Raw genomic sequence first — 21,443 nt, 5'->3', positions numbered from 1 at the left:
TTTTTTTTGAGTGCTCTTTTTTTTTTTTTTTTTCTTTTTTTTCGGGGCTGGGGACCGAACCCAGGCCCTTGCGCTTCCTAGGCAAGCGCTCTACCACTGAGCCAAATCCCCAACCCCTTTTTTGAGTGCTCTTAATCTGCATATACATTTGCACACCACGAGAGGGCATCTGACCCCATTACGGATGGTTGTGAGCCACCATGTGTTTGCTGGGAATTGAACTCAGCACCTCTGGAAGAGTAGCCAGTGCTCTTAACCCCTGAGCCATCTCTCCAGCCCAATTCTTTTTAAAAAGTCTTTAAAAAAAAAAAAAGGACTTGTTTATATGTATGTGAGTACACTGCAACTGTCTTCAGACACACCGGAAGAGGGCATCAGATCCCATTCCAGATGGTTGTGAGCCACCACGTGGTTACAGGGAATTGAACTCAGGCCCTCTGGAAGAGTAGTCAGTGCTGGTGCGCCATCTCTCCAGTCCCGGCATCATAAACTTTAGAACCAACTTTATATGATGGCTTTATAACAAGTTTCCTGCCTCAGCGTCCTAAGGATCTGGCTCTAGTCTGTGCCTCCTGGTCCAGAGCCACTCTCTTCATAGGGAGTTTGGTTCTTGAAGAAACATAAGACATTTCCTTTTAGAAACTTCAAGCCCACTTGGGAAAATAATCAGGGACGCTATGCAATCCTCTTTATTTAGGATTTAGAATGGAAAAGCTATGCGAACCATAGGGACCAATACTAACCAGGGTTCATACAAGATGGTGGCTCGTATCGGATAGCTCTGGCTATTGAAAGAAAACTATAGAGCACAAGTTGCGTAAAGTAGCGATGCCGAGATGGTAGTAATCCGACCACACTAGCGTGGGAAGAGAGTTTCCCAAGGAAAGCAGTCTCTTGAGCACGTGCAGAGCTGGAACAACAACTCAGAGAACAGGACACCTAACTAGGAAGGTTCTCTGAAACCTGTTTGTGAGTAGTTCAATTCCAGTTAAAGCCGAGGTGTGGCGCCTGCTCAGACGCATGCGTTCTAGACGCCTCAAGATGCCCAGTGGCGTGGTCTTTTCAACATCCAGCGTAGGGACGACGTCTGAGGTGGAAGGGGCGTTTAGGATTCCTAACACGCATGCGTTGAGACCCAGGCGTTTCCTTCGGAGGGTGTGGAGTGCAGGGTTCTGTATTGCGCAGCCGCAAGGGTTACCCTGTAGCTCGAGCTGTCCATCAAGGGGAGGGAAGAGAAGGTTGAAGGGATTAAAAAAAAAAAAAAAAAAAAACCGGTACGCCTGCGCATTGCCGACTGACTGGAAGCGCTTTGGACTGGAAAGGGGCGGGGTCACGTGTGTGCGTCATTGCATGGGTAGGTGGGAGAGAGGGTGGAGATCGGGGAGGGTCCACGCGCTTGCGCAGTGCGGGGGTGGAAGGTGGTGGAGCTATCTAACACGCTTGCGCGGCTGTCATAGGGCTGCTTGGTTGGTCAGTGGGGAGTCGGCGCCTGCGTACTAAGACCCGTGTGCAGCAGCGGCGGCGGCGCTAGAGGCGGCGGCGGCGGCGGCAGCAGCACAGTAGCGGGTTCGGAGGCAGCAGTTGGGCTCGCGGCGAGCGGACCAGGTCGAGTCAGTGCGTTCGCGCGAGGTGAGAGCGGGCAGGGCGCGCCTGCGCGTAACCTCGTTTTGGGCCAGGAACGAGAGACGGAACTACGCGGGGGTCGGGGAGGGGGGCAGAAGGGAGCGGCGATTATCGCCGCACGGGTTCGGTGAGGGAGCGGCGCGAGGTGTGGAGAGGCGGGCGCAGGGCCCGGTTGGCGCGAGGGGTGACGGTTGGGGCCGGCCGGGTGACGTTGGAGCGACGCAGGGCGGGGGACGGCGAGCCGCGAGGCCGCCACGCGGGAGAGGCCGCCAGGCGGCCACGCCGGGGCGAGGGCCGGGGGCCAGATCGGCCCAGACAGGGCAAAGGCTCCTGAACTGTTGAGGACCGGCGCTGTGCGGCCACGTGAGGTGGGGGAGGGGGCTGTTCGGTGAGAGAGCATGTGGAGGGGGTTGGCGGCCGGCGGGGGGAGGGGAGACGGCATGGTCCTGGCCTGGCGCAGCTTTGGGGCAGGGGCGGCCGTAGCACCGGAAGTGTTCCTTATTGGAGGCTGCCCTCGGGGTCCGAGGCCATGCGGCCGAACACGGACCGGGGCCGCATGGCAGCACGGGGACCCCTCCCCCCTGGCCCGGGCCACCGGAAGCCCCGGGCGACCACATGGTGGGCGCGAGCCGGCAACCCCCAGCGCCTGGAGGTCTGGCCTTTTTTGGGTTTCTACGGAGCCTTGGATATTGGTGTGCGGGAGAGACCCTACCCTTGGGTCTCAATCATCCCGCAGGGCCCGTTGCAGGCATATGTTAGTGCTCCCCAGCCTCATGGGCCTCTGGAGCTCATCCCTCAGCCTTCATGTGAAGTGAGACGTCCAGCCAGATGTAAGTGGTACTACTTTGCTGGGGAAACCGGGAAAAGTGGGGAAGCTGAGGGCGATTGGATTGAAGCCCAACTCTTTCTCGGCCTATGCCGACAGCGCCTGAAAGTAGTGAGCTTCTAGTTCCCCCTACGGTGATCTTCGATCTTCACCTTGCCAGTGCCTTCCCTGTTGTGTTTTGTTTGGGAGTTACTGTGTTTGAGTCCTCAACTCTACCAGCCTAGTACGATTTCTATTACTACTACCAATCTTTTGCTTTCATTTTATTGTCATTCACCACCCCTCACTCCCCCACTTTCTACTGACTGTACAGGCTGGGCCTGAAAAGCCGACAGAACTGGTGCATCCTGGGAAAAGTGGGAGGGCCATCGACAAAAGGCTGAGTTCCCTTTGGGAACTGAGATCGAAATGTTTGGCAGTGGGATCATTTAGGAAACTACTTTCTCTCCCTTGACTGCATCTGCAAGTGCATGTTGGAGGCGGGAATCCCCCAAAGAGGCCTTGTGGTTTCCTGTACCAATGACTGGCTTGTGTGTGGACAGGGTGGGGGGGGTGTAACAGCTGGGTGGGGCCTTGTCCTCCGTCTCCACCCCTTCATTAGCCCCGCCCTTCAGCTGGCTCATAGCTGCTCACCTAATTATAGTCCTGGCAGTGTGTGGGGAAGAGGAGGGTGGTTGGTTTCAGTGGCTAGTAACACCTGAGTCCTACCCACTCCCGGGAAGTAGCCCTTTCCTCAGTGTGTTTGACTCTAGTTTCAAAGCAGGAAATCCAACTTTATTTAGGTGGGTAATGGAATAAAGGGGGACGTGGAACAGTGTTATATTTAGGGAGGAATGGGATAGATTAGCGATCTTGTTAACCTCCATCATTACTGACCCTAGTTCTCTTCTTGGCTTTAGTTGGAATCGAAGCCTCTTAAAATGGCAGATGATTTGGACTTCGAGACAGGAGATGCAGGGGCCTCAGCCACCTTCCCAATGCAGTGCTCAGCATTACGTAAGAATGGTTTTGTGGTGCTCAAGGGCCGGCCATGTAAGATCGTCGAGATGTCTACTTCGAAGACTGGCAAGCATGGCCATGCCAAGGTTGGAATCGCTTCCTGCAGTTCCCACCCCATGGGGCTTTGGGCAGTGAGCTGTTGGTTTAGTCTTGGCCCCTTTGCTGTTGTAGTCCATTTTTGTTCAGCACACAGCTTTTTGCTCCCCTTCAAAATTAAGTGTTCCCAATTTCTTCCGTAGGACACCTGTCATTCTTTCTTTACTCCCTCTTTGTGCTAGATTCCTTTGGGTTTGTATATTCAGTTTCTTCTTGACCTTTTTATTCCTTGGGCTCCTTGTCCAGAGTTTCTCCAGTCAAGATCCCCAAGGCAGCATTCTGGGGGTGCTCTAGTCTGAATTCTCAAAGCACTGCTGCTGCTTCTCTAAGTTCTGTCTTCCCTTTGGGATTGTGATGTATCATGTCCTCTACCTGCTGCTGATTGCCCACCAACTCCTTTCTTTGGCTTATTTAAGACTTGGCATTCTCTTCACTTAGACTTCCTGTCGTAGAAGTTAAACCTGACTAGTGGTTTATTCCCTATCCTTTGTTGACTTGGCATTAAATACAACTAGGCTATCATAAGGCTTGCTCTCCTGCACAGTTTATAATGCTCTTCTCCTGGGTCATTGTCTTCAGATCTCTCTTAACATTCCTTTGCTTCATTTTTTCAGCCTCTTCCATTTGTCTTACTTAGTCCATTATATAAACATCTAAGAAACTTTTCCCTAGATACCTCCCCTTGTGTACTCCAGGATACCCTCAGACTCAAACTTCTTCCACCTCTGCCTTTCCAGTGCTGGGATTACAGGCATGTGTCATGATTGGTTTATGTGTTGGTAGGCATCGGACCCAGTGCCCTGTGCATGCTGGACCAGCATTGGCATCAACTGAGCAATATTCTCAGAGCTTACCAGTTGACTTTTGATAATTTCCATGTAAATTGAGTTCCCTAAGACTGACTTTTCCTTCAGTTGTTAACCCTCAGGTATTGGTCTCCAGGGTCAGGACTTTTAAGGCTTTAGTTATGCCGTTTTCACTTGGTTCATTTCTAATCCTTAATAGTCTTTACCGCAACGTGGCGTTCTAGATTCTCAGGCAATGACCCAAACATTTGTCTCATGCTTCAAAGATTGATTGCTGGGTATCTCTTTATGATGTATGTACACAGGTCCATCTGGTTGGTATTGATATTTTTACTGGGAAGAAATATGAAGATATCTGCCCGTCGACTCATAACATGGATGTCCCCAACATCAAAAGGAATGATTTCCAGGTGTGTTTTTAGGATGAAGATGGTTAGTGGCTTATGAAGGGTAGGGTGTGTTGGCCTGCACCTTGTGGGAAAGGATGTGTAGGGAAGGAAGTTGCTGTCACTGTAGTGGGTCCATCCAGCCTCTAAACTTAACCTACCTTTTCCTTCCTTTTTTTTTTCGTTCTCGCAGCTGATTGGCATCCAGGATGGGTACCTATCCCTGCTCCAGGACAGTGGGGAGGTACGAGAGGACCTTCGTCTGCCTGAGGGAGACCTTGGCAAGGAGATTGAGCAGAAGTATGACTGTGGAGAAGAGATCCTGGTATGGTGCCCCTTCCTTGCCTTTGGTTCTTAAGCATAAAGTCCCTGAGTTAAGGGCATCTCTGGACTGTCCTTTTGCTTTTCCAGATCACAGTGCTGTCCGCCATGACAGAGGAGGCAGCTGTTGCAATCAAGGCCATGGCAAAATAACTGGCTTCCAGGTGAGTGAACAGCCTTTTACTGTCCTCACACTCATGCCCTCACAACTTTGTTGAAGTTACGGTCCTATTTTAAACATGATTTCTTTCTCTTGCCCAGGGTGGCGGTGGTGGCAGCAGTGATCCATGAGCCTACAGAGGCCCCTCCCCCAGCTCTGGCTGGGCCCTTGGCTGGACTCCTATTCAATTTATTTGACGTTTTATTTTGGTTTTCCTCACCCCTTCAAACTGTCGGGGAGACCCTGCCCTTCACCTAGCTCCCTTGGCCAGGCATGAGGGAGCCATGGCCTTGGTGAAGCTACCTGCCTCTTCTCTCGCAGCCCTGATGGGGGAAAGGGAGTGGGTACTGCTTGTGGTTTAGGTTCCCCTCTCCCTTTTTCTTTTTAATTCAATTTGGAATCAGAAAGCTGTGGATTCTGGCAAATGGTCTTGTGCCCTTTATCCCACTCAAACCCATCTGGTCCCCTGTTCTCCATAGTCCTTCACCCCCAAGCACCACTGTACAGACTGGGGACCAGCCCCCTTCCCTGCCTGTGTCTCTTCCCAAACCCCTCTTTAGGGGTGACAAGAAGAGGAGGGGGGGAGGGGACACGATCCCTCCTCAGGCATCTGGGAAGGCCTTGCACCCATGGGCTTTACCCTTTCCTGTGGGCTTTCTCCCTGACACATTTGTTAAAAATCAAACCTGAATAAAACTACAAGTTTAATATGAAGCCCCCAACTCAGTTGTTTTTGTTGACTGAAAGATGCTTTTAGAAATGTCTCTGCAGGGGTTGGGGATTTAGCTCAGTGGTAGAGCGCAAGGCCCTGGGTTCGGTCCCCAGCTCCGAAAAAGAGAACCAAAAAAAAAAAAAAAATGTCTCTGCATTTAAAAATGTGGTTTAGGAAGCAAATAAACAGTACTCTGGCATGATGGTAGGTAGATTTTGTACATTTTATTGGTTTGGGGCACATAAGAACCCACCCTGAGGGATGGAGGGTGGGTTGGAGTTATCTGGTGGTTACTTGTGATAGAATCGTGGGTTCTGGCTGTGTTGGATGAAAGGGAGTCGAGGGCCCGGTTGGCTGGTGGTGGCAAAGCCTGACTGGGTAATGATAAGAGTTTTGTCAGTGGGTGGGTATTTCTCTGACTCAACACTCAGTACAGTACTTGAGTTTACAGTCTCACATGTAGGATTGATCACCAGCCTTACCTTCCCGGCTGCTTGTATCTGTACAGGGAGCTGAGGGGAAGCCAGGAGTCCAGGGGCTGGATGCAGAGCTTGGGGATGCATGGGCCGCAGAGAAGACTGTGGGACAAAGCTGACCTTAGGCATACTGGGCCCCCCTCATCTTAGCGTCTTGACCTCCCAAGGCTTCATACTCACTGAGTCAGAGAAGCTAGTCTGCTGGTTGGCATGCTCCATCTGTTTTTGCAAAGAGAGGGCACTACCAGGCTGGAGGAACCCTGAGGGGAGAAGAGTTAGAAGTGAGCAGATGGCAGTTGCAATGAGGCTAGGGCTCCTGCCCAGGGGGTTATCACCTGTCTGAGTGGGCTGAAAGTGGCCATGCACTGCATAGGGTTGTGGCTGTGGCTGAGATAGGTACTGCACCGCAGGAAATGCTGAAGGAGCTGAGAAAGGTAGGAGATACCCATTATTAGATTTTTGTGTTCTAGCTGTTCCTCTGGTCTGAGGAGAACCAACACTCACCTCTGAGCTGCTGGCTAGGACTATAGGCTGGTTGTGTTGGCCCATAATGAGGTGGGGGCTGGGCAGTCCCATAAGCGCCCCCTGGACTGCCTTGGAATTGCCCATGTTCTGGGGTTCCTGCAAAAGCAGCTGCTGATCCCACGTAGTGCCGGGTCTAAGGGGAAATGAACTCACACAATATGTACATGCCTTTCTGCTCAGCTCCTGTGTACTGCATGCTTGGTTTAATGATTGGGATGCCAGAAGAATGGGAGAAAGTAAGATGGGCTTAGTGACAGATGAACAGTGATTCCAATACACAGGAGGAAACATGGAGGTAGGATCAGATTTCAAGACAATTCTTGGCTAGTGACTTAAGCCAGCCTGAAGAGAAGGGGTTAAAAATTCTAAGACTCCCTCACCGTAAGCACTTGTGGTCCAAACATCTGCTTGGCTCTGTCAGCTGCCATCAGAGTACCTGGGCGGTTGTGTCCTCCAGGACTCCCTAGAAAGGGAGAGAGGTTTCATGATGCCAAAATAAGGCTGCGACCTCCAGGAGAGCCCCCTCTGTTAGGTAGTTTATTTAGTCCTCACCCTGCATGCTGAGGAGGTGAGTTCCTGTATGAACCGTCAGGCTCTGCTGGTATGCAGCTGATGTCAGAGTGGTTAAGTCACTGGAGTGAAAGGAAGACAGGTCAGTTAAGTGTCCCTCCTGCTATTAGACTCTTGTCACCTGTGTGCTATTGCACAATTTTACTTTTAGCCATCTCTTCACACCTCTGTTCCTTTCGCCTCCGTTTTTCTTCCTCATGCAAAACTTTCTTGAGCTGCAAGAAAAGCTGGTGTTTCTCTTCCTGTAGAGCTGAAAGCTTCTCCTGCAGTTTCAGAATCTAGAAGAGGGATAAGCAGATAAAGTAGGGAAAAGAAAGAAGCTAGAAATAGAAGTGATGAGAGGCTACTTACTTGTTCCTTGGTTTCTTCTAGTGACATTCTCTCTTCCATTTCCTTTTTCTTTCTTCTCTCTTGCTCTTCTTTCATCTTCTGTTCCATCATCTTGTCCACCTCTTCCTCCTCTGAAGAATCAGAACGGGGAAGTGGCAAGGCGGTGTAAATATAAGCTGAGCGTTAGACTGAAGACCAGCAAAAACCAGTTATTCCATCACAGCCACAGGGAGAACTTGGCTTCATTAGGTGCTCTCCAAGGTCCTTCCCAGCCCAGGGTTCTGGAACTTAGACTGGGCCTCTTCACTCACACCCCGAAGGCGCGCTGCCTCCCTCTTAGCCTCGCCAGCAGGCGCACAGCTGGGCCCGTGGATGGGGGCAAGTTCGTAGATAGCAGAGCCACCCTGGGCCGAGTGTCTGTCCTCCCGCTCTGGCCCAGGCTCACCCTGCCGTTTGCGCTCCCGCTCCATCATGATGTGCCGGTGCAGAGCCCTGGCCATGGCGTTGGAAAGCTTGGGGCGCTCCAGAAGTGCGGGCATGATGCTGTTGGTGACGCTTGGGCAGTGGGCACCCGACTCTGTCACTGATTGCCAGACCTCAGGCGGGGCCTGCAGGGAAGTGGGAGCTCAGAGGGACTGCGACCCGCCAAGGCGGAAGCCCGTCGGACGCCCGCTCGCCACTTCGATCACGTGTCCCGGGCACCAGCGTCCCTCCCGGGTCTCAGCCTCAGCGCCGGCGCGCGTGCGGGGGTCTTAGACTCCGCGCCCCCGCCCCTCCCTCGCAGCCCTGGCGCCAACCCCCCTACCCGCCTTCTCGGCGCTTTCTCCGTGGCCTCCGGCGCGCCTTGGCCTCTACGTCATATCCGACGGTCGGACAAATCCTTCCGGAGTCACGACGGGAAACGACTCAGCGGATTGGACGAAAGGAAAGGCGGAAGTGCTTAGAGACGGGTGCCGGGATGTCCAAATTCCATGTGGGTTTACAGAGAGGCCTGGGAAGATAAAGCCCCTGGAACTCTCCACCTCGCAAGGCCGCAGGAGACAAAGGCAGAAGCAGATGCTCTGAAGACAGTATTTATTGGCTCCTTAGAAATCAGAGTCAGTAACAACTGTACAGAGGGCCCACAGCTTCCTCGGGCCGCCCCTTCCTTACCCACTCCCGCCCCATGGCGCCCGGTGGCCATGGAAAAAGCAGCTTCATGTGGGCACAGAGACTCCTTTGGGATTCACAGTAACCAGAAACAAAAACGGAAATAAATTAAGTGATATGGGGGAGGGTAATAATAGGGAGTCATGTTCCCCAAGTCAGTGCATGAAGGGGGGACCCAGAGACTGGAGCTGGGCTCCCTACAAGCTCCCTCTCGGCAGCGGGAGTGTGCTGGGCCCTGAATGTAGAGATGTGCTTCACACCTGGTCTAAATCAAAGCCTGTCTACGTGCTCCTCCGGCCAGGAAAGCACCTGTACATGCCATAAGTCACTGGAATGAGGTGGAGGCAGTCGTCATTCAAGAGTCCTGGGCTTGAGGCCCGGCTGTGCTTGGAGTAGTGGTATCTCACCCCTTATTCCACCCGTACCAGCAGGGCATAGAGGAGTGTGGCTCCCTTCTCCTTAGTGACCCACTCAAGTTCTGATGGGCTGAAGTGCTGGTCAGGAAGTTCTCTGAGGGCCGCAGAGGGAGGGCCAGGAGTATAGGAGCCAGGGCGCACACACACCTGAAAGGCCACCTGAGCCTGGTGTGTCCGCTGGGATTTTGGGTCCCGGAATCTGTTAGACAAGCAGAAACAAGAGGAGGCTTCTAAGGGCCGATGACTACTAATTCTGCTCCCTCCACCCAGGCCTTGCTGTTTTCTGGGAAATACTCTCACTGTGAATGGCTTAACAACAACTATTTTGTGTGTAGTACTCTCCTCCCAAGTCCTGAGTTAACCCCTCCATAGCCCTCTTTCATGCATTTATTTACCCTGACACTCTATTTCAGGCCTGTCCCAAACACTCCAAATGCACTTCTTGTCTACTTCACCACTTTTGTGAGACAGTACAGGGTATCTATACTCCCTGGAGTCAATCTCCCTATACAAGGAGAGGATGACCTTAAACTTCTGATCCACTGGCCCTGCCTCCTAGTGTTAGGACTCCAGAAATTTGTTACAATATCCAAGAACAGTTTATGCAGTGCAAAGGGTAAAACCCAGCAACTGGTGTAGGACACTCTGAAAGACTTGGTATCCATAGACATTCAGGAAAGAAGGCATACAACGGTTGGGGATTTAGCTCAGTGGTAGAGCGCTTGCCTAGCAAGCGCAAGGCCCTGAGTTCGGTCCTCAGCTCTGGAAATAAAAAAAAAAAAAAAAAAAAGACAAAATAACAAGAAATACTCAAATTAATAAAAAAAAGATACTAATCTTTAAAAAAAAAAAAAAAAAAAGGCATACAACACACTCATCTAATCCCACACTCAGCACAGAAGTGGAAACAGGAGCCAAGTGTTCAAAGCCAGCTTCGATACAAACCAAACATGAGTTTGAGGCCAGCTTGGACTACCTGACATCCTGCTTTAAGAAAAAAAACAAATGGAGCTAGAGAGATGGCTCAGTGGTTAAGAACACTGACTATTCTTCAAGAGGGCCTGAGTTCAATTCCCAGCACCACATGTGGCTCACAACCATCTATAATGGGATCTGATTCCCAGGTACCTGCCTTTAATCCCAGCACTAGAATCTCTGGGTTCCAAGGCTAACTTGACAGGTAACAAGCCAGGGTGGGAAAAGGGTGTGGTGAGAATCCTAAGTACCCTGAGCCCCTAGAGCTCTCCCACATGTACTCACTGCACTTTGGAGGCCAGGGTCTCTGCCCCAGCATACTGAAGGGAGGGGGAGAGCAGCACTGGAGGGGGCTGCTCCTCCCGGGGAGGTGCACAGTTCTCACCAGGCTCCTCAAATCCCACCCCAGGCTCTCCCTTCAAGGGTCGGCAGCTCAGGATGGAGGTAGTTCCTGTGAAGAGACCTGGGTGAGGGCAGCCCCATGATTCCTCCTAGGATCCCTAAACCCAGCCCACTCCATGATACCTGCTCCCAATTCCCCTCGGTCCAGCACCCTCCGTACAACTGCTACGCTGCTTCCATGATAGGCCATGTGCCACTTCTTTGTAAGTGTGCCAGCTTCCAGATGGGGATTCACCCTAAAAGGACAGGTAAGACAGATAAGTCAAAGGTCACTGGCTCCTCAAGATCATCCCACAAAGAGGGTGCCGTCCTCTCTTCCCTCTTGGGACTCTTCCTTTCTCAAGGAAAATAGCGCAGAAGAAAATACATGTCTGTGGCCCATATGTACCTAAGATTGAACCTGCACCATCCAAAAGGCAGGGCATATTCTCGGGGAGGCTCTCCTCGGCGCCTGTGGGCCTCATCTCCTCGCAACTTCCGGCAAGACTCACAGTAGCATAAGCTACGCTTTGGTGGAGGCATGAAATAATCTTCTGTGGGACAATGATTGACAAGCTTGGTGCTCTGGTCCTGGGTCTCAACCAGGGTCCAGAGCCATGAGAACAAGGCAGGCTCTGGAGGATTAGGACTCACCAGGAAGCAACAGCAGTTCTTGGAAGCGGGAGCAAAGGGCATGGTACTCGCAGCTCTTTAAAGGGCTAGCAGCAGGCGGTGGACCCCAGCACACACTCTCCTTGATACCTAGAAGAGTAGGGAAGGAAGTCATAGGAACTGGGCTGGGAAGTACTGGATAGGGTATGGGTGAGCAGACAAGGGCAGGATACCATCCCTTTGGGCTAGCGCACCGTCTACCATATCAGCTTTTTCCATGTCCCCTTGGGTTCCAGCAGTCTTCCCACTGGCAGTCCCTGGGTCAGGGCTCACAATTGTCACCTGCAGAGCAAAGTAGTCAGCTGCTGATTGACAGGTCCCCAGATCCCTTTGTGTACCAGAAGCTTTCTAGGCTCCCAGGACTCCCTTTTCCTCTTCTCTGTTGCCACTAACCTGCTCACACTGTCCATAGAGGTCCACAAGTGCATGGCATGGCTGGGGAACATCTGGTACAGCTACCCCTTGGTCCACCCCGTTGATGTGGAGATGGAGCCCTCCAGAGGAGTCTAGCCTCAGTCCCAGGATGGTGCCTTCAGGGCAGGTGTCAAGATTTGGCCCAAACTTCTCACAGATCTGAGAGGAAAGACCTACTGTCCTCAGACATCAGTCCCTTGTCACCACCACACCAGCAGCCATCTTGCCCTTTTACTCTTTCTAGCTGCCAGTCCCTAAGCTTTGCCTGTATCTTTGCCTACTGCCTAGGCTCTACTCCCAATTCATTTACCTAGAGTCCCCCTTTTTACTTCCAACTTTAACATTCTCAATGGCAGGAGTACAGGAGGAAACAACAGGCCAAAGGTTGTCCAGGTAATGACATGCATGTCTCCCTTTTTAGCCAGCTCCTCTCCATTCAGAGGCTTGGGTCACTTCATTCTTCCTGGCTCCCTCCTCACCTTCAGACCATTGTGGAAGACGCCACGGCCCCGCAGGAGCCAGGCTGCCCGTTTAAGGGCACAAGCAGAGGCAGGGAAGTTAAGCCTCTCAGGTGGGCAGGTGATGACTCCCAGAACAAGAGAGGATGTCCACTGTCGGTTCAGGAAATCTATCCGCACCTGCATGAGAAGGAGCTATTCCATATGCACAGCTTACAGACAGAGGCCACCCACTACCCACCCAAGTCAGTCTCTGTACCAGAGTGTGACCTGTCTGACACACTACCCCTTCTGGATGTTTGTAGAGAGCAGAAACTACCAACTCAGATATGTCCTTCCCTGTTTCTCTTGCTGCGGGGAAGAGAATCCAGGTCCTTGTATATGTCAAACAAGTGTTCTACACTGAGCCACATCCCCAACAAACGTTCTTTCTCTTTGAACCCTGATCTATTCCTAAAGACTTTTCTCAACTGGTTTTTGTTCTTTTGTTTTGTTTTGCTTTTTGAGGCATTTCTCTGCATAGCCCTGGCTGTCCTGGAACTCACTATGTAGACCATGCTGGCCTCAAACTCACAGTTATCTGCGTGCCTCTGCCTCCAAGTGCTGGGATTAAAGGCGTGCACTGCCACAACACACACACACACACACACACACACACACACACACACACACACACACACACACACACACACACACACACTCAGCTGGCTCACCTCTTACCTATCTTTTCATTTGCAGCAGAAAGAGCCTCTCACCCTGGAGTAGTAATAGGAGAGCTAGGCAGGAAGAAAGGCATACGGGTACCTGAACAAGCATATGGGGTACCAGGGGCTGGCTGATGACAACGATGCCCTGGTTGTAGCTGGCCACCCGAGTGGCTGTACGGTTCCCGTTGGATAAGAGGATATTCTTCCCATGGTTCTCCAGGAATTCAAGGGCTGTGGGCATAATACCCACTTGATTCTGGCCCTGGTGTGGAAATACACACTGAGCTGCCCAGGATATCAATAGCAGATTTTACCCACCACACTAGAGTGCACATAGAGTTCAACTCTGAACCCTGCTAGACTAGTGGAGATAGATCCCACTACTCTAGTAACTGGTAGCCTAGCAACCCAGCAGGCCCTGTTGCAGCATCTTACTCTCAGCCCATGTTCCTCGCCCTCCTCATCTTCCTCGCCCTCACTGCCAGTATCTGAGCTAGGAGAAGGTGGCTGGGTGCCTTCTGGTTCCTCCAGTCTTGTGGAGCTGACAATAGCCACACTGCGTACTGGCCCATAGAGATCCAACACAGCCCACACATTCTGGGAACAGAGACCAAGAAAGTAAGTCAGAAATCAGCACAAGAACTCCACCTCACTAGTCCCTCTCCAAACCCAAGGAAGCTCTTAGACCCACCTTGGCAATGCCGGTGGCTGCAGGCCCCATATCTTCTCCATCTACCAAGATGTGCATAGTGTCATCTGCACACCGACGAATGCCCACACGGCTTCCCACCTAGATCCCAGGTTCAACAAAGACAGAGGCTCAGCGAGCTATCTCTACTCTCACTCCCAGCCCCCACTGCCTACTCCAGGGCCAGGTGCTTCACCCCAAGTCTCTCGAGGTTCCGACCATAGTTCATCCTTTGGAGGTGCCCATCACGTCTCACTTCACAGCTGGACACCATCCAAGTGGTCTTTGTCCGGAGTTCAGGCAAGGAAGGAGGCAGCCCTGGCCCACTGCCTGCTCCAGGCCCCATGTCCTCGGGTGCTAGTGTGGTCAGCCCCAGCCGGAGGGAGCCTGCCCACTTCTCGTCCAGCTCTTCCACTTTCACCTGTGAGAAAGGAAACATTGAGTGGCCCTGTCCAATGAGCTGGTAAACCCCCTTCACTTTCCCACAGCCCACCTCAAAAACTTCTTCCGCCTTGAGCTCCTTGGTGCTGAAAACGAGGCCATGCGCATAGCCAGCCACACGGACTGCCCGTGTGCCATCCTCCTCCAGAGTGACATTCTTGCCACAAGTGCTATGGAATCGGTGTGCTACACCCGCCACTGTGGATAGATGTTTGGAGAAGGAGCAGGGTGAGGGTAGCTACCTTCAGATGGGCTGCTGTAAAGCTTCTAGATAAACCCTAAGCCACATCTGCCATTACTCATCAAGACTGGACACCTTTCACCATAGTAAGACCCGAGATGCCCAGTGCATGGTATCTTAAACTCTCAGAGTCAGGAAAATTACGTGACTCTGTGTCTCAGATATAAGTACCCCCTCCCCCCGTTCAAATATGCATTCTGAGCACTTGCCACCGGGACTTTTCTCGCCTTAAGTAGGTACCTGGGGAATGCAAGGGAAATGACTTCTCAGTGGCAGTGTTGCTGGTTGCCAGGCTGTTGTCCATGGGGCCGGTAGCATTGGTAATAGACACTTGGACACACTGGCCATAGAGATCCACTACTGCATACACTTCTGTGTAGGAAAGAAGGCATCAGAAGCCTGAGGTTCTGATCCATCTGAGCAAAGAGGGGGCAGGCTGGAAGCCAGAGTAGTCACCTTTACCCGGAGGCAAGCCTGAGCAGGCAGCGCCTTGGTCCTGTCCATTAATGAAATAGTGCAGATCACCCTTGGCAGTTCGCATCATGCCGATGCGTGCACCTGTGCCCAGTGCATCCAGATCACACCCATAGTTGTTGCGCATCGTGTTGCCATCTTGCATGATAGCTGTACCACTGAGAAGACAGGAGGAGGGATTTAGCCTCCATGCTTCATCACTAATTGGCCCTACTCAGTCTCTGCCTGTCAAAACTATCCAATGCTGTGTGCAGCAGGCATAGAGACTTGATCCCAGTCTGAGGCCTAGTCCTGTCTCCTTTGTCCTTGGAATTCCCACAGGGAAAAGCAGGAACTGCTCTGTGGGCTACTTGGGTGGGAGTTGCCAGAACTGAGGAGAAAGGCTATTAGCTCCCAGAGTCTTTCAGTGCCTATGACCACCACAGGCACAAAGCAGGCTTAGTTGTCTGATACGCCCAGCTCCACCCATCCTTGCCAAGCTAGACTCAGGGGTGGTCACCTAACCTCAGCATCCACGTATCATAGTCAATGTCTGTCATGGTGTTGGGAAACTCTAGGTCTTCAGGACGAATAGCAGTCACTCCTGGGAGAAAGCAGAAGGTGAGAAATGATCCCCAGGACATGGGCATCTGGTACCCTACCACCTCTGCACAGATGGCCCTCACCAGCTTCGATGGAACCTGACCAGCGGTCTACCATCTTCTGAATGACAATCTCAAACAGTTCTCCATCCCGCAGAGCTCTGTCAAGGAGAGTGGGGGTCACTAAGGCCCTACTTAATTAACTAGGCAGAGGGACAGTGGAGACATGAAAGTCTAGAGACTGACCGGTTGGAAATGACAATAGCATCATTGAACTCGCTGCGGCAGTTATGGCGGAGAGCAGTGCGGCCGCCATTAGTGATGACTGCATTACTGCCATGCAGCTGGTGGAAGCGCAGGTCGGAACCCCCAACTGCTGAGGCTGGAGAACTAGGAGACATCTGGTTGTTTCCTTCCGGGAGTGGCTCAGAGACTGGAGGGACTTCTGCAATCGTAGATCCCACCCATTAAGTGTCTAGGTGTCTTTTTTTTTTTTTTTTCTTTTTTTTCTTTTTTTCGGAGCTGGGGACCGAACCCAGAGCCTTGCGCTTGCTAGGCAAGCGCTCTACCACTGAGCTAAATCCCCAACCCCTGTCTAGGTGTCTTTAAGGATTCCCAAAACCACCCTAATCCTTTACCCCAGCCCTGTTGGGCCCTCACCCACGTCATCCACAATAGTAGCCTGGGCAGCTTGGCCGTAGAGATCAACGACAGCATAGACACCCGGGGGTACATTCCAGGCAGCAGGGCCCTGAGTCATTCCATTGACAAAGAAGTGGAGCGTTCCATCCTCCCGCCGTACCACACCTACTGTGTCCCCTGCCTTGGAAGAAGTGGGGCTGGAGTGAGGAGTCAGGCAGAGTTCCTGCCTGAGATGGTCCTGCATTTACCATGCCTCACTGAATCCCCCAACACTATATCCAGTCAGTATGACTACTCTCTCACCTTGAGGCGGTCCAGATTGTGTCCATATTCATCTAGGATGGTTGTCCCATTGTGCATTACCCCATTCCCAGTCATCATCCAGGTCCCTGCAGGGACAGAAGTGGCAGATGATGAGAAACGAGGAACAAACCATAACCTTGGAGGAGCTTCTTCTCTGGGACCCTCCGTCAGCTCCACCCTTCTTAGCTCACCAGAGCGTAAATTGGTCATGGTAGAGGGCAACTGGAGGTAGGCAGGGTTGTGGGTAGTGACGCCGATCTCAATGGAGCCAGCCCATTTGTCCACCATCTTGTCAATGCGCACCTGGAACACCTCTCCATCCCGGAGGGCTCTGCTGCTCAGTACCACGCCATGATTGAAGTCATCAGTGGCACTGAGGACACAGCAAGTGGGGACTCAGCACTCAGCACACCGAGCGTGTTAAGGCTTAAACCAGCAGTATTTGTCTGATACTCACTGCCCCAGGACAATCAACCAAACTCCTTGCTACCAAAAACCTCCACTTTTCTGTCCAAGACTTCCCATCCCAGACACCCTCCCATGTTCCCACCTCAGTGCCCTTGCACCCTATTAGGGGCCCCCTGCAGGCGTCTCCCCATCCCATGGGTCATACTGGGGCCTCAAAGCGGTGCGTCCCTCGTGGGTGATGGCCGCCTTCTGGCCACAGTTAGGGTGGAAGAGCAGGCGTTCAGGCTCTGCCGGGGCTGCAGGGGCGGCACGACGAAGGGCACCCTCGGGGGACAGCGCCCTCAGGATGGCATTGTTCCGGCGGAGACGGTCACTGTGGTTATTATTATGGACTATGGTCACTTTCACAGCCATTCCATACAAGTCTACCACACCATAGACTACTGGTGGTGTCAACGGAGTAGCTACACCTGCAGCACAGCAGAAGGAAAGAAGAGCAAGCATCACAGAGCAGGGTGAGGTGTGACCCCCGATGGCCCTGGGCCAGCGGTCCTTCTGGTGTATCCCCTTACCCTGATCGATGCCGTTAATGAAGAAGTGCAGGGCAGAGTTGGACTTCCTCGTGAGGCCAATATGGTCACCCTCCTAACCAAAGAAGAAAGACCCTGGTCTGGAATCCAGCTACTCTCAGGCCGAGGTTCCAGCAGTCCTTGGTACTTTCCACCACCCCATTCTACAGGAGACCAGCTCCTGAAGAAGTTCATACACCACTCTCAGGCAGGAGCTGGTCCCTGCTTCCCAGACACAATTCTACACTTCCCAAATGCCCAACTAATGTAAAGCAGGCATTAAATTAAACTATTGTGAAAACAATCTTTTGTTTCCTCTATCCATCTACTTAGTGCTACTGATGCTAGAGATGAAACTCAGTGGTGGGGTACTTACCAAACATTTTCAAGGCCCTAGGTTCCCTTCCCAGCACCACGGGAAAAAGGCACTACTAACAAGTATATCTTAGGTCCTGTTAGACAACCTTGCCTTCTCAGAAGCCTCGTGCAGAAAGAGACTTGTTCTTGTTTACAGGAGCACTGCTGGCACCCTGGCTTCCCTAGATTGGCCCAAGCTCCTATGCTCCACACTCACCTGCAGCTCATCCAGACTGAACTCACAGTACTCGCGGCGCGTACCCTTGCCGTTGGTCAGGATCCCACAGCCACTCATCATGATGGTGCCTGGTAAAGATGAGTACCCAGTTAGGGAAAGGCTGTCCCGACCTTATCAACTCAAAGCTTCTGTCCCTACCCTACCCATAGCTGGTACCTGACTGCAGGTTGGTCATGGTGGCTGGATACTCCAAGCTGTTGGGATTGTGGGTGGTGACACCAATCTCGATGGAACCAGACCATTTGTCTACAAGCTTGTCAATACGGATCTGGGGTTGGGTGAGAGCAGACAGGACCAGGAAATATAACAACAGAAGATGGATGCTCAAACCCTTAGTTCTTCACCAGTCACTGTCATTTTTTTTTTTTTTTTGGGTTCTTTTTTCGGAGCTGGGGACCGAACCCAGGGCCGTGTGTTTCCTAGGCAAGCGCTCTACCACTGAGCTAAATCCTCAACCCCAGTCACTGTCATTTTGCCATCAAGGATCGACCCCAACATTTAGCTCCAAATCTTTGGCAGGAAGCTCGGCCAGACTCCAGGACTTTACATACCTCAAACATTTCATTATCCCGAAGTGGACGGTTGGTCATGACAACTCCATTGTTGAATTCATCCAGGGGCCTCCGACGCTCAGCTGTCTTATTATTGTTGCTGAGTTTGATGAGGGTTCCACACTTCTCATGAAAGAGCAGGGCATCATTGGAAGTGAGGACGGGAGAGGTGGCTGATCCACTGGATGCCAGTCCGTCTGCAGCTGGTGGGGAGCTCAGGCTCACATTAAGAAGGCCCCCATTGTAGGCAGACAGGATGGCGTTGCTCACCACCTCAGACAGTTCCATGCTGGCAAAGTCTACAGCAGCAAGAAGAAGTAGTCAAGATGAAGCTCTGTCCCCCAAACTAGCTTGGAACCATCTTCTCCCTACCGGCCTCTTAAATCCCACCCTTGTCCACCTCACTACCCATCCCCTTCCCTGGGCTTCCCCGAAGCCCTCACCATTATGCGAATCAAGGCTGTTAGGAAACGTCTCCGGCCGGGCCTGCGCTGGGGACACCATGAAGGCTAGGGACCAGGTAGATGGGAGGGGAATAAGGGTTCAGCCCATGCTTCAGGGCCCAGTCAGGAGACCATCTCTTCTAACCCTCTATATTTGCCTGCAGTAGGCTCTGGGCTCAATGTCCCCTCCCCCAGCTGACTTGTGGCTGCTTTTGCCCCATTTCTTCAGTCAAACCTCATGCTTCCCCAAAGCTGTGTTCTCACCTTCATCCACAGAAATCCCCTGTTCCGACAGGGCAGAATCTTCTGGAGGGGCCAAGGGCTCAAGGGGAGGTGTGGAGATAGGAGTAGGAGGGCTGAAGCCTGGCTCAGAGGGCAGCACAGTGATCTGGGTGCACTTGCCATAAAGGTCCACGACAGCCCAGACTCGAGCAGGCAGGCCTGTGGCTGCCACACCACAATCCCGCCCATTCACCCAGAGCCGGAGCTCCCCAGTGGCTGTGCGTTCCACACCCACACGGTCCCCTTCCACAAGCTGGTCCAGGTCCTGGCCATATTCCTCCAACACAGAGCGCCCGTCCCGAAGCACTGAGCAGCCTGATACTACCCAGGACCCTCCCTTCAGCCCAGTGGCACTGCTTGGGAAGTCCAGCACACTAGGATCCAGTGCTGTCACTCCGATTTCAATGGAGCCACTCCAGGAGTTGACCTATGAGAGGGTGGTGGACAGAGTGTCAGGATGGAATCCCATCACCAGAAGCCACATTCCAGGGCACTGCACCCCTCTCACCCTGACCTCTGAGGCCACTGACATAGACACACAAATAACTTTTTGGACATAGCCTCCATAACTATCCAGACCCACCGGCTCTCAGCATCTGTGTGCTGTTCTGCTGCCAAGTGTTTTACCACATCACCCCTTTACCCACTGAACAAGCTGGTTAAATGCCCTGGTTTTAACCTGACTTCCTCTTATTCCCCAGTCCCTGTGTCTCCTCTACCACTCCAATCACATGCTTCTTAGGTCCATATAGATCGCTCTCCTACCTTACTCTCATTCCCACCCCTGATCCTCTAACACCCAGATTCATTCTCTTCTCTTTCCAAATTCGTTTTGGAGTCAAGCAAGTCACACACAATTTCTTTTTTTCCCATGTCTCCTCATCTATCTTTCTTGCTTTGGGCGTCGTTTGTTTGTCAACAGTTTGTGATTTTTACTATTTCTCTACTCACCCATTACATTTTGGGCACCTGTCTATCTTTCATCCCTAAGCGATTGTGCTAGAACTGTTCACTAGCCATCCTAATAACTGAGCCCTGTATCCCTGTCCTGCTTCTGGGTCCTGAGGAAACTCATTCTCCTTCAGAATGAATGTCTCTGCTCCACGCTCTTTTCCTTTCTATTCTAGGGCTTGCCATCGGTACCTGGAGACTTGGTTGGAGATGCAGACTTTCTGGCAGTTCTACCTCTTCTCCCTTTCGTCCACTCCCACCGCCCTCCACACCTCGTTTCCGCGGCCCCAGCTTTGCACCTTGCGGTCGATGCGGACAGTGAAGACGCGTCCGTCGCGCAAGGGTTCTCGGCTCAGCACCAGCCCGTGGTTAAACTCTTGGCCCGGCTGCTGCCGCCGCGCTGTGCGCCCACAGGCCGACAGGCTTACCAAGCGCCCAGTGCGCGGGTGCAGCTCCCCGCCACTGCCGAGACCCCCGCTGGACCCCAGTCCTGGTCCGCTGCTGCCAGGGCCCCCTCCCCCGCCTGGCCCCGGCCCTGGCCCGGGGCCTGCCCCAGAGCCCCCACTCCCACCCGACCCCGCCGCCATCGCCGCTGATACCGCGGCCGCGCGACAGCCGCGCTTGGCGGCACCGTGGCAACCGCGGCGGATAGACGCCCTGGGGGAATACGGCCGGGGGCTGGGGCCTGATATGCTTTACGGCACTGAAGCATCCAGAGCTAAGGAACCAAGGTCTATCACGAGGGGAACGGAAGGACGACGGGGTCGGGGAGACTTGCTTTACGGCACAGCGGGACGACAGCGGCTAAGAGAATCTGGAAGACTGGGGCTGCTTTTGCGACAGTGAATGGAAGAAACGCCCGCCGCAGGCGTATTTGCGACGAAGGCGTGCTGGCGCCCAGATACACTTTACGACTTCGCCCCGCGCCGAGGACCCAACCCTTGCTGGGAAAAGCGACCCATTAAAACATTAGCTTTAACACAAGGGGTGGTAGCTCCCCCTCACACTACACGCTTTAAGGCGACGTTAACGCTATCTTCGGGACAGAGAAAAGGTAGTTTTATAAATCCAAGTCTCAGCCCTTCACAATACCGAGACCGGAAATGTCGCAATCCAATCACGCATCACACCTCTCCTTGTTCCAATCCTACTCCTCTCGTCGCAGTCCCCCTGCTCCACACACTTTGCATCACACCTCTCCTATGAAGTACAACGAGGTGACTGGTGGGGGAACCCGCACGTAGTTCAAGACCAATTTGAGCTCCGAGTCAA

At 52.7% G+C, this 21,443-nt stretch overlaps 3 protein-coding genes across 8 annotated transcripts; 1 reads left to right on the top strand and 2 right to left on the bottom strand.

The window, feature by feature from the left end:
* Window positions 1–1,409: 1,409 nt before the first annotated feature.
* Eif5a (eukaryotic translation initiation factor 5A) lies at window positions 1,410–5,939 on the top strand. Of its 3 annotated transcripts, XM_032911679.1 has the most exons (7): window positions 1,410–1,629; window positions 2,360–2,453; window positions 3,349–3,534; window positions 4,656–4,760; window positions 4,930–5,061; window positions 5,148–5,221; window positions 5,319–5,939. In XM_032911679.1, exons 3-6 carry the CDS (start codon window positions 3,370–3,372, stop codon window positions 5,208–5,210), a joined length of 465 nt encoding a protein of 154 aa, XP_032767570.1. In that variant the 5' UTR covers window positions 1,410–1,629; window positions 2,360–2,453; window positions 3,349–3,369; the 3' UTR covers window positions 5,211–5,221; window positions 5,319–5,939. The 3 variants fall into 3 exon arrangements, with proteins under 3 accessions (XP_032767570.1, XP_032767569.1, XP_032767571.1); XM_032911678.1 differs by lacking the exon at window positions 2,360–2,453 and having other exon boundaries at window positions 1,412–1,629; window positions 5,319–5,931; XM_032911680.1 differs by lacking the exons at window positions 1,410–1,629; window positions 2,360–2,453 and adding an exon at window positions 1,682–1,991.
* A 189-nt stretch (window positions 5,940–6,128) lies between these two features.
* On the bottom strand, window positions 6,129–8,794 carry Gps2 (G protein pathway suppressor 2). 2 transcript variants are annotated; one of them, XM_032911676.1, is made up of 11 exons: window positions 8,636–8,794; window positions 8,276–8,438; window positions 7,852–7,961; window positions 7,666–7,778; window positions 7,483–7,562; window positions 7,311–7,393; window positions 6,910–7,063; window positions 6,741–6,830; window positions 6,586–6,665; window positions 6,412–6,507; window positions 6,129–6,303 (listed from the first exon to the last, which is right to left on the bottom strand). In XM_032911676.1, the coding sequence occupies exons 2-11, from the start codon at window positions 8,367–8,369 to the stop codon at window positions 6,220–6,222; spliced, it is 984 nt and encodes a 327-aa protein (XP_032767567.1). In that variant the 5' UTR covers window positions 8,370–8,438; window positions 8,636–8,794; the 3' UTR covers window positions 6,129–6,219. The 2 variants fall into 2 exon arrangements, with proteins under 2 accessions (XP_032767567.1, XP_032767568.1); XM_032911677.1 differs by having other exon boundaries at window positions 6,132–6,303; window positions 8,276–8,653.
* Window positions 8,795–8,887: 93 nt separating this feature from the next.
* Window positions 8,888–20,773, bottom strand: Neurl4 (neuralized E3 ubiquitin protein ligase 4). Of its 3 annotated transcripts, none has more exons than XM_032911673.1 (29): window positions 20,471–20,773; window positions 19,203–19,647; window positions 18,939–19,004; window positions 18,496–18,794; window positions 18,101–18,212; window positions 17,924–18,012; window positions 17,353–17,425; window positions 16,986–17,250; window positions 16,564–16,745; window positions 16,373–16,458; window positions 16,088–16,250; window positions 15,674–15,872; window positions 15,512–15,588; window positions 15,351–15,429; window positions 14,829–15,004; window positions 14,613–14,744; window positions 14,184–14,329; window positions 13,887–14,111; window positions 13,694–13,792; window positions 13,438–13,599; window positions 13,100–13,264; window positions 12,317–12,475; window positions 11,817–11,996; window positions 11,618–11,705; window positions 11,406–11,513; window positions 11,161–11,305; window positions 10,896–11,008; window positions 10,656–10,821; window positions 8,888–9,594 (listed from the first exon to the last, which is right to left on the bottom strand). In XM_032911673.1, the coding sequence occupies exons 1-29, from the start codon at window positions 20,756–20,758 to the stop codon at window positions 9,390–9,392; spliced, it is 4,692 nt and encodes a 1,563-aa protein (XP_032767564.1). In that variant the 5' UTR covers window positions 20,759–20,773; the 3' UTR covers window positions 8,888–9,389. The 3 variants fall into 3 exon arrangements, with proteins under 3 accessions (XP_032767564.1, XP_032767565.1, XP_032767566.1); XM_032911674.1 differs by having other exon boundaries at window positions 14,835–15,004; XM_032911675.1 differs by lacking the exon at window positions 18,939–19,004 and having other exon boundaries at window positions 14,835–15,004.
* Between the last annotated feature and the right edge of the window lie 670 nt (window positions 20,774–21,443).

The sequence above is a fragment of the Rattus rattus genome, chromosome 9 (genome assembly GCF_011064425.1).
Source record: "Rattus rattus isolate New Zealand chromosome 9, Rrattus_CSIRO_v1, whole genome shotgun sequence".
In the NCBI taxonomy this organism is placed as follows: Eukaryota; Metazoa; Chordata; class Mammalia; order Rodentia; family Muridae; genus Rattus; species Rattus rattus.
This window is presented reverse-complemented; position numbering and strand designations above follow the sequence as displayed.

Coding starts and splice junctions, on each gene's coding strand:
- Neurl4 (XM_032911673.1), bottom strand. CDS start 20,758: ATGGCGGCGGGGTCGGGTGGGAGTGGGGGCTCTGGGGCAGGCCCCGGG. Junction 16,459..16,563: donor CATGACCAATTTACGCTCTG/GTGAGCTAAGAA, acceptor CTGTCCCTGCAG/GGACCTGGATGATGACTGGG. Junction 11,514..11,617: donor AAAAGCTGATATGGTAGACG/GTGCGCTAGCCC, acceptor CTACTCTTCTAG/GTATCAAGGAGAGTGTGTGC.
- Gps2 (XM_032911676.1), bottom strand. CDS start 8,369: ATGCCCGCACTTCTGGAGCGCCCCAAGCTTTCCAACGCCATGGCCAGG. Junction 7,563..7,665: donor CGGAGGCGAAAGGAACAGAG/GTGTGAAGAGAT, acceptor CTTTCACTCCAG/TGACTTAACCACTCTGACAT. Junction 6,666..6,740: donor CTTTCAGCCCACTCAGACAG/GTGATAACCCCC, acceptor TTCTCCCCTCAG/GGTTCCTCCAGCCTGGTAGT.
- Eif5a (XM_032911679.1), top strand. CDS start 3,370: ATGGCAGATGATTTGGACTTCGAGACAGGAGATGCAGGGGCCTCAGCC. Junction 3,535..4,655: donor GCAAGCATGGCCATGCCAAG/GTTGGAATCGCT, acceptor GTATGTACACAG/GTCCATCTGGTTGGTATTGA. Junction 4,761..4,929: donor TCAAAAGGAATGATTTCCAG/GTGTGTTTTTAG, acceptor TCGTTCTCGCAG/CTGATTGGCATCCAGGATGG.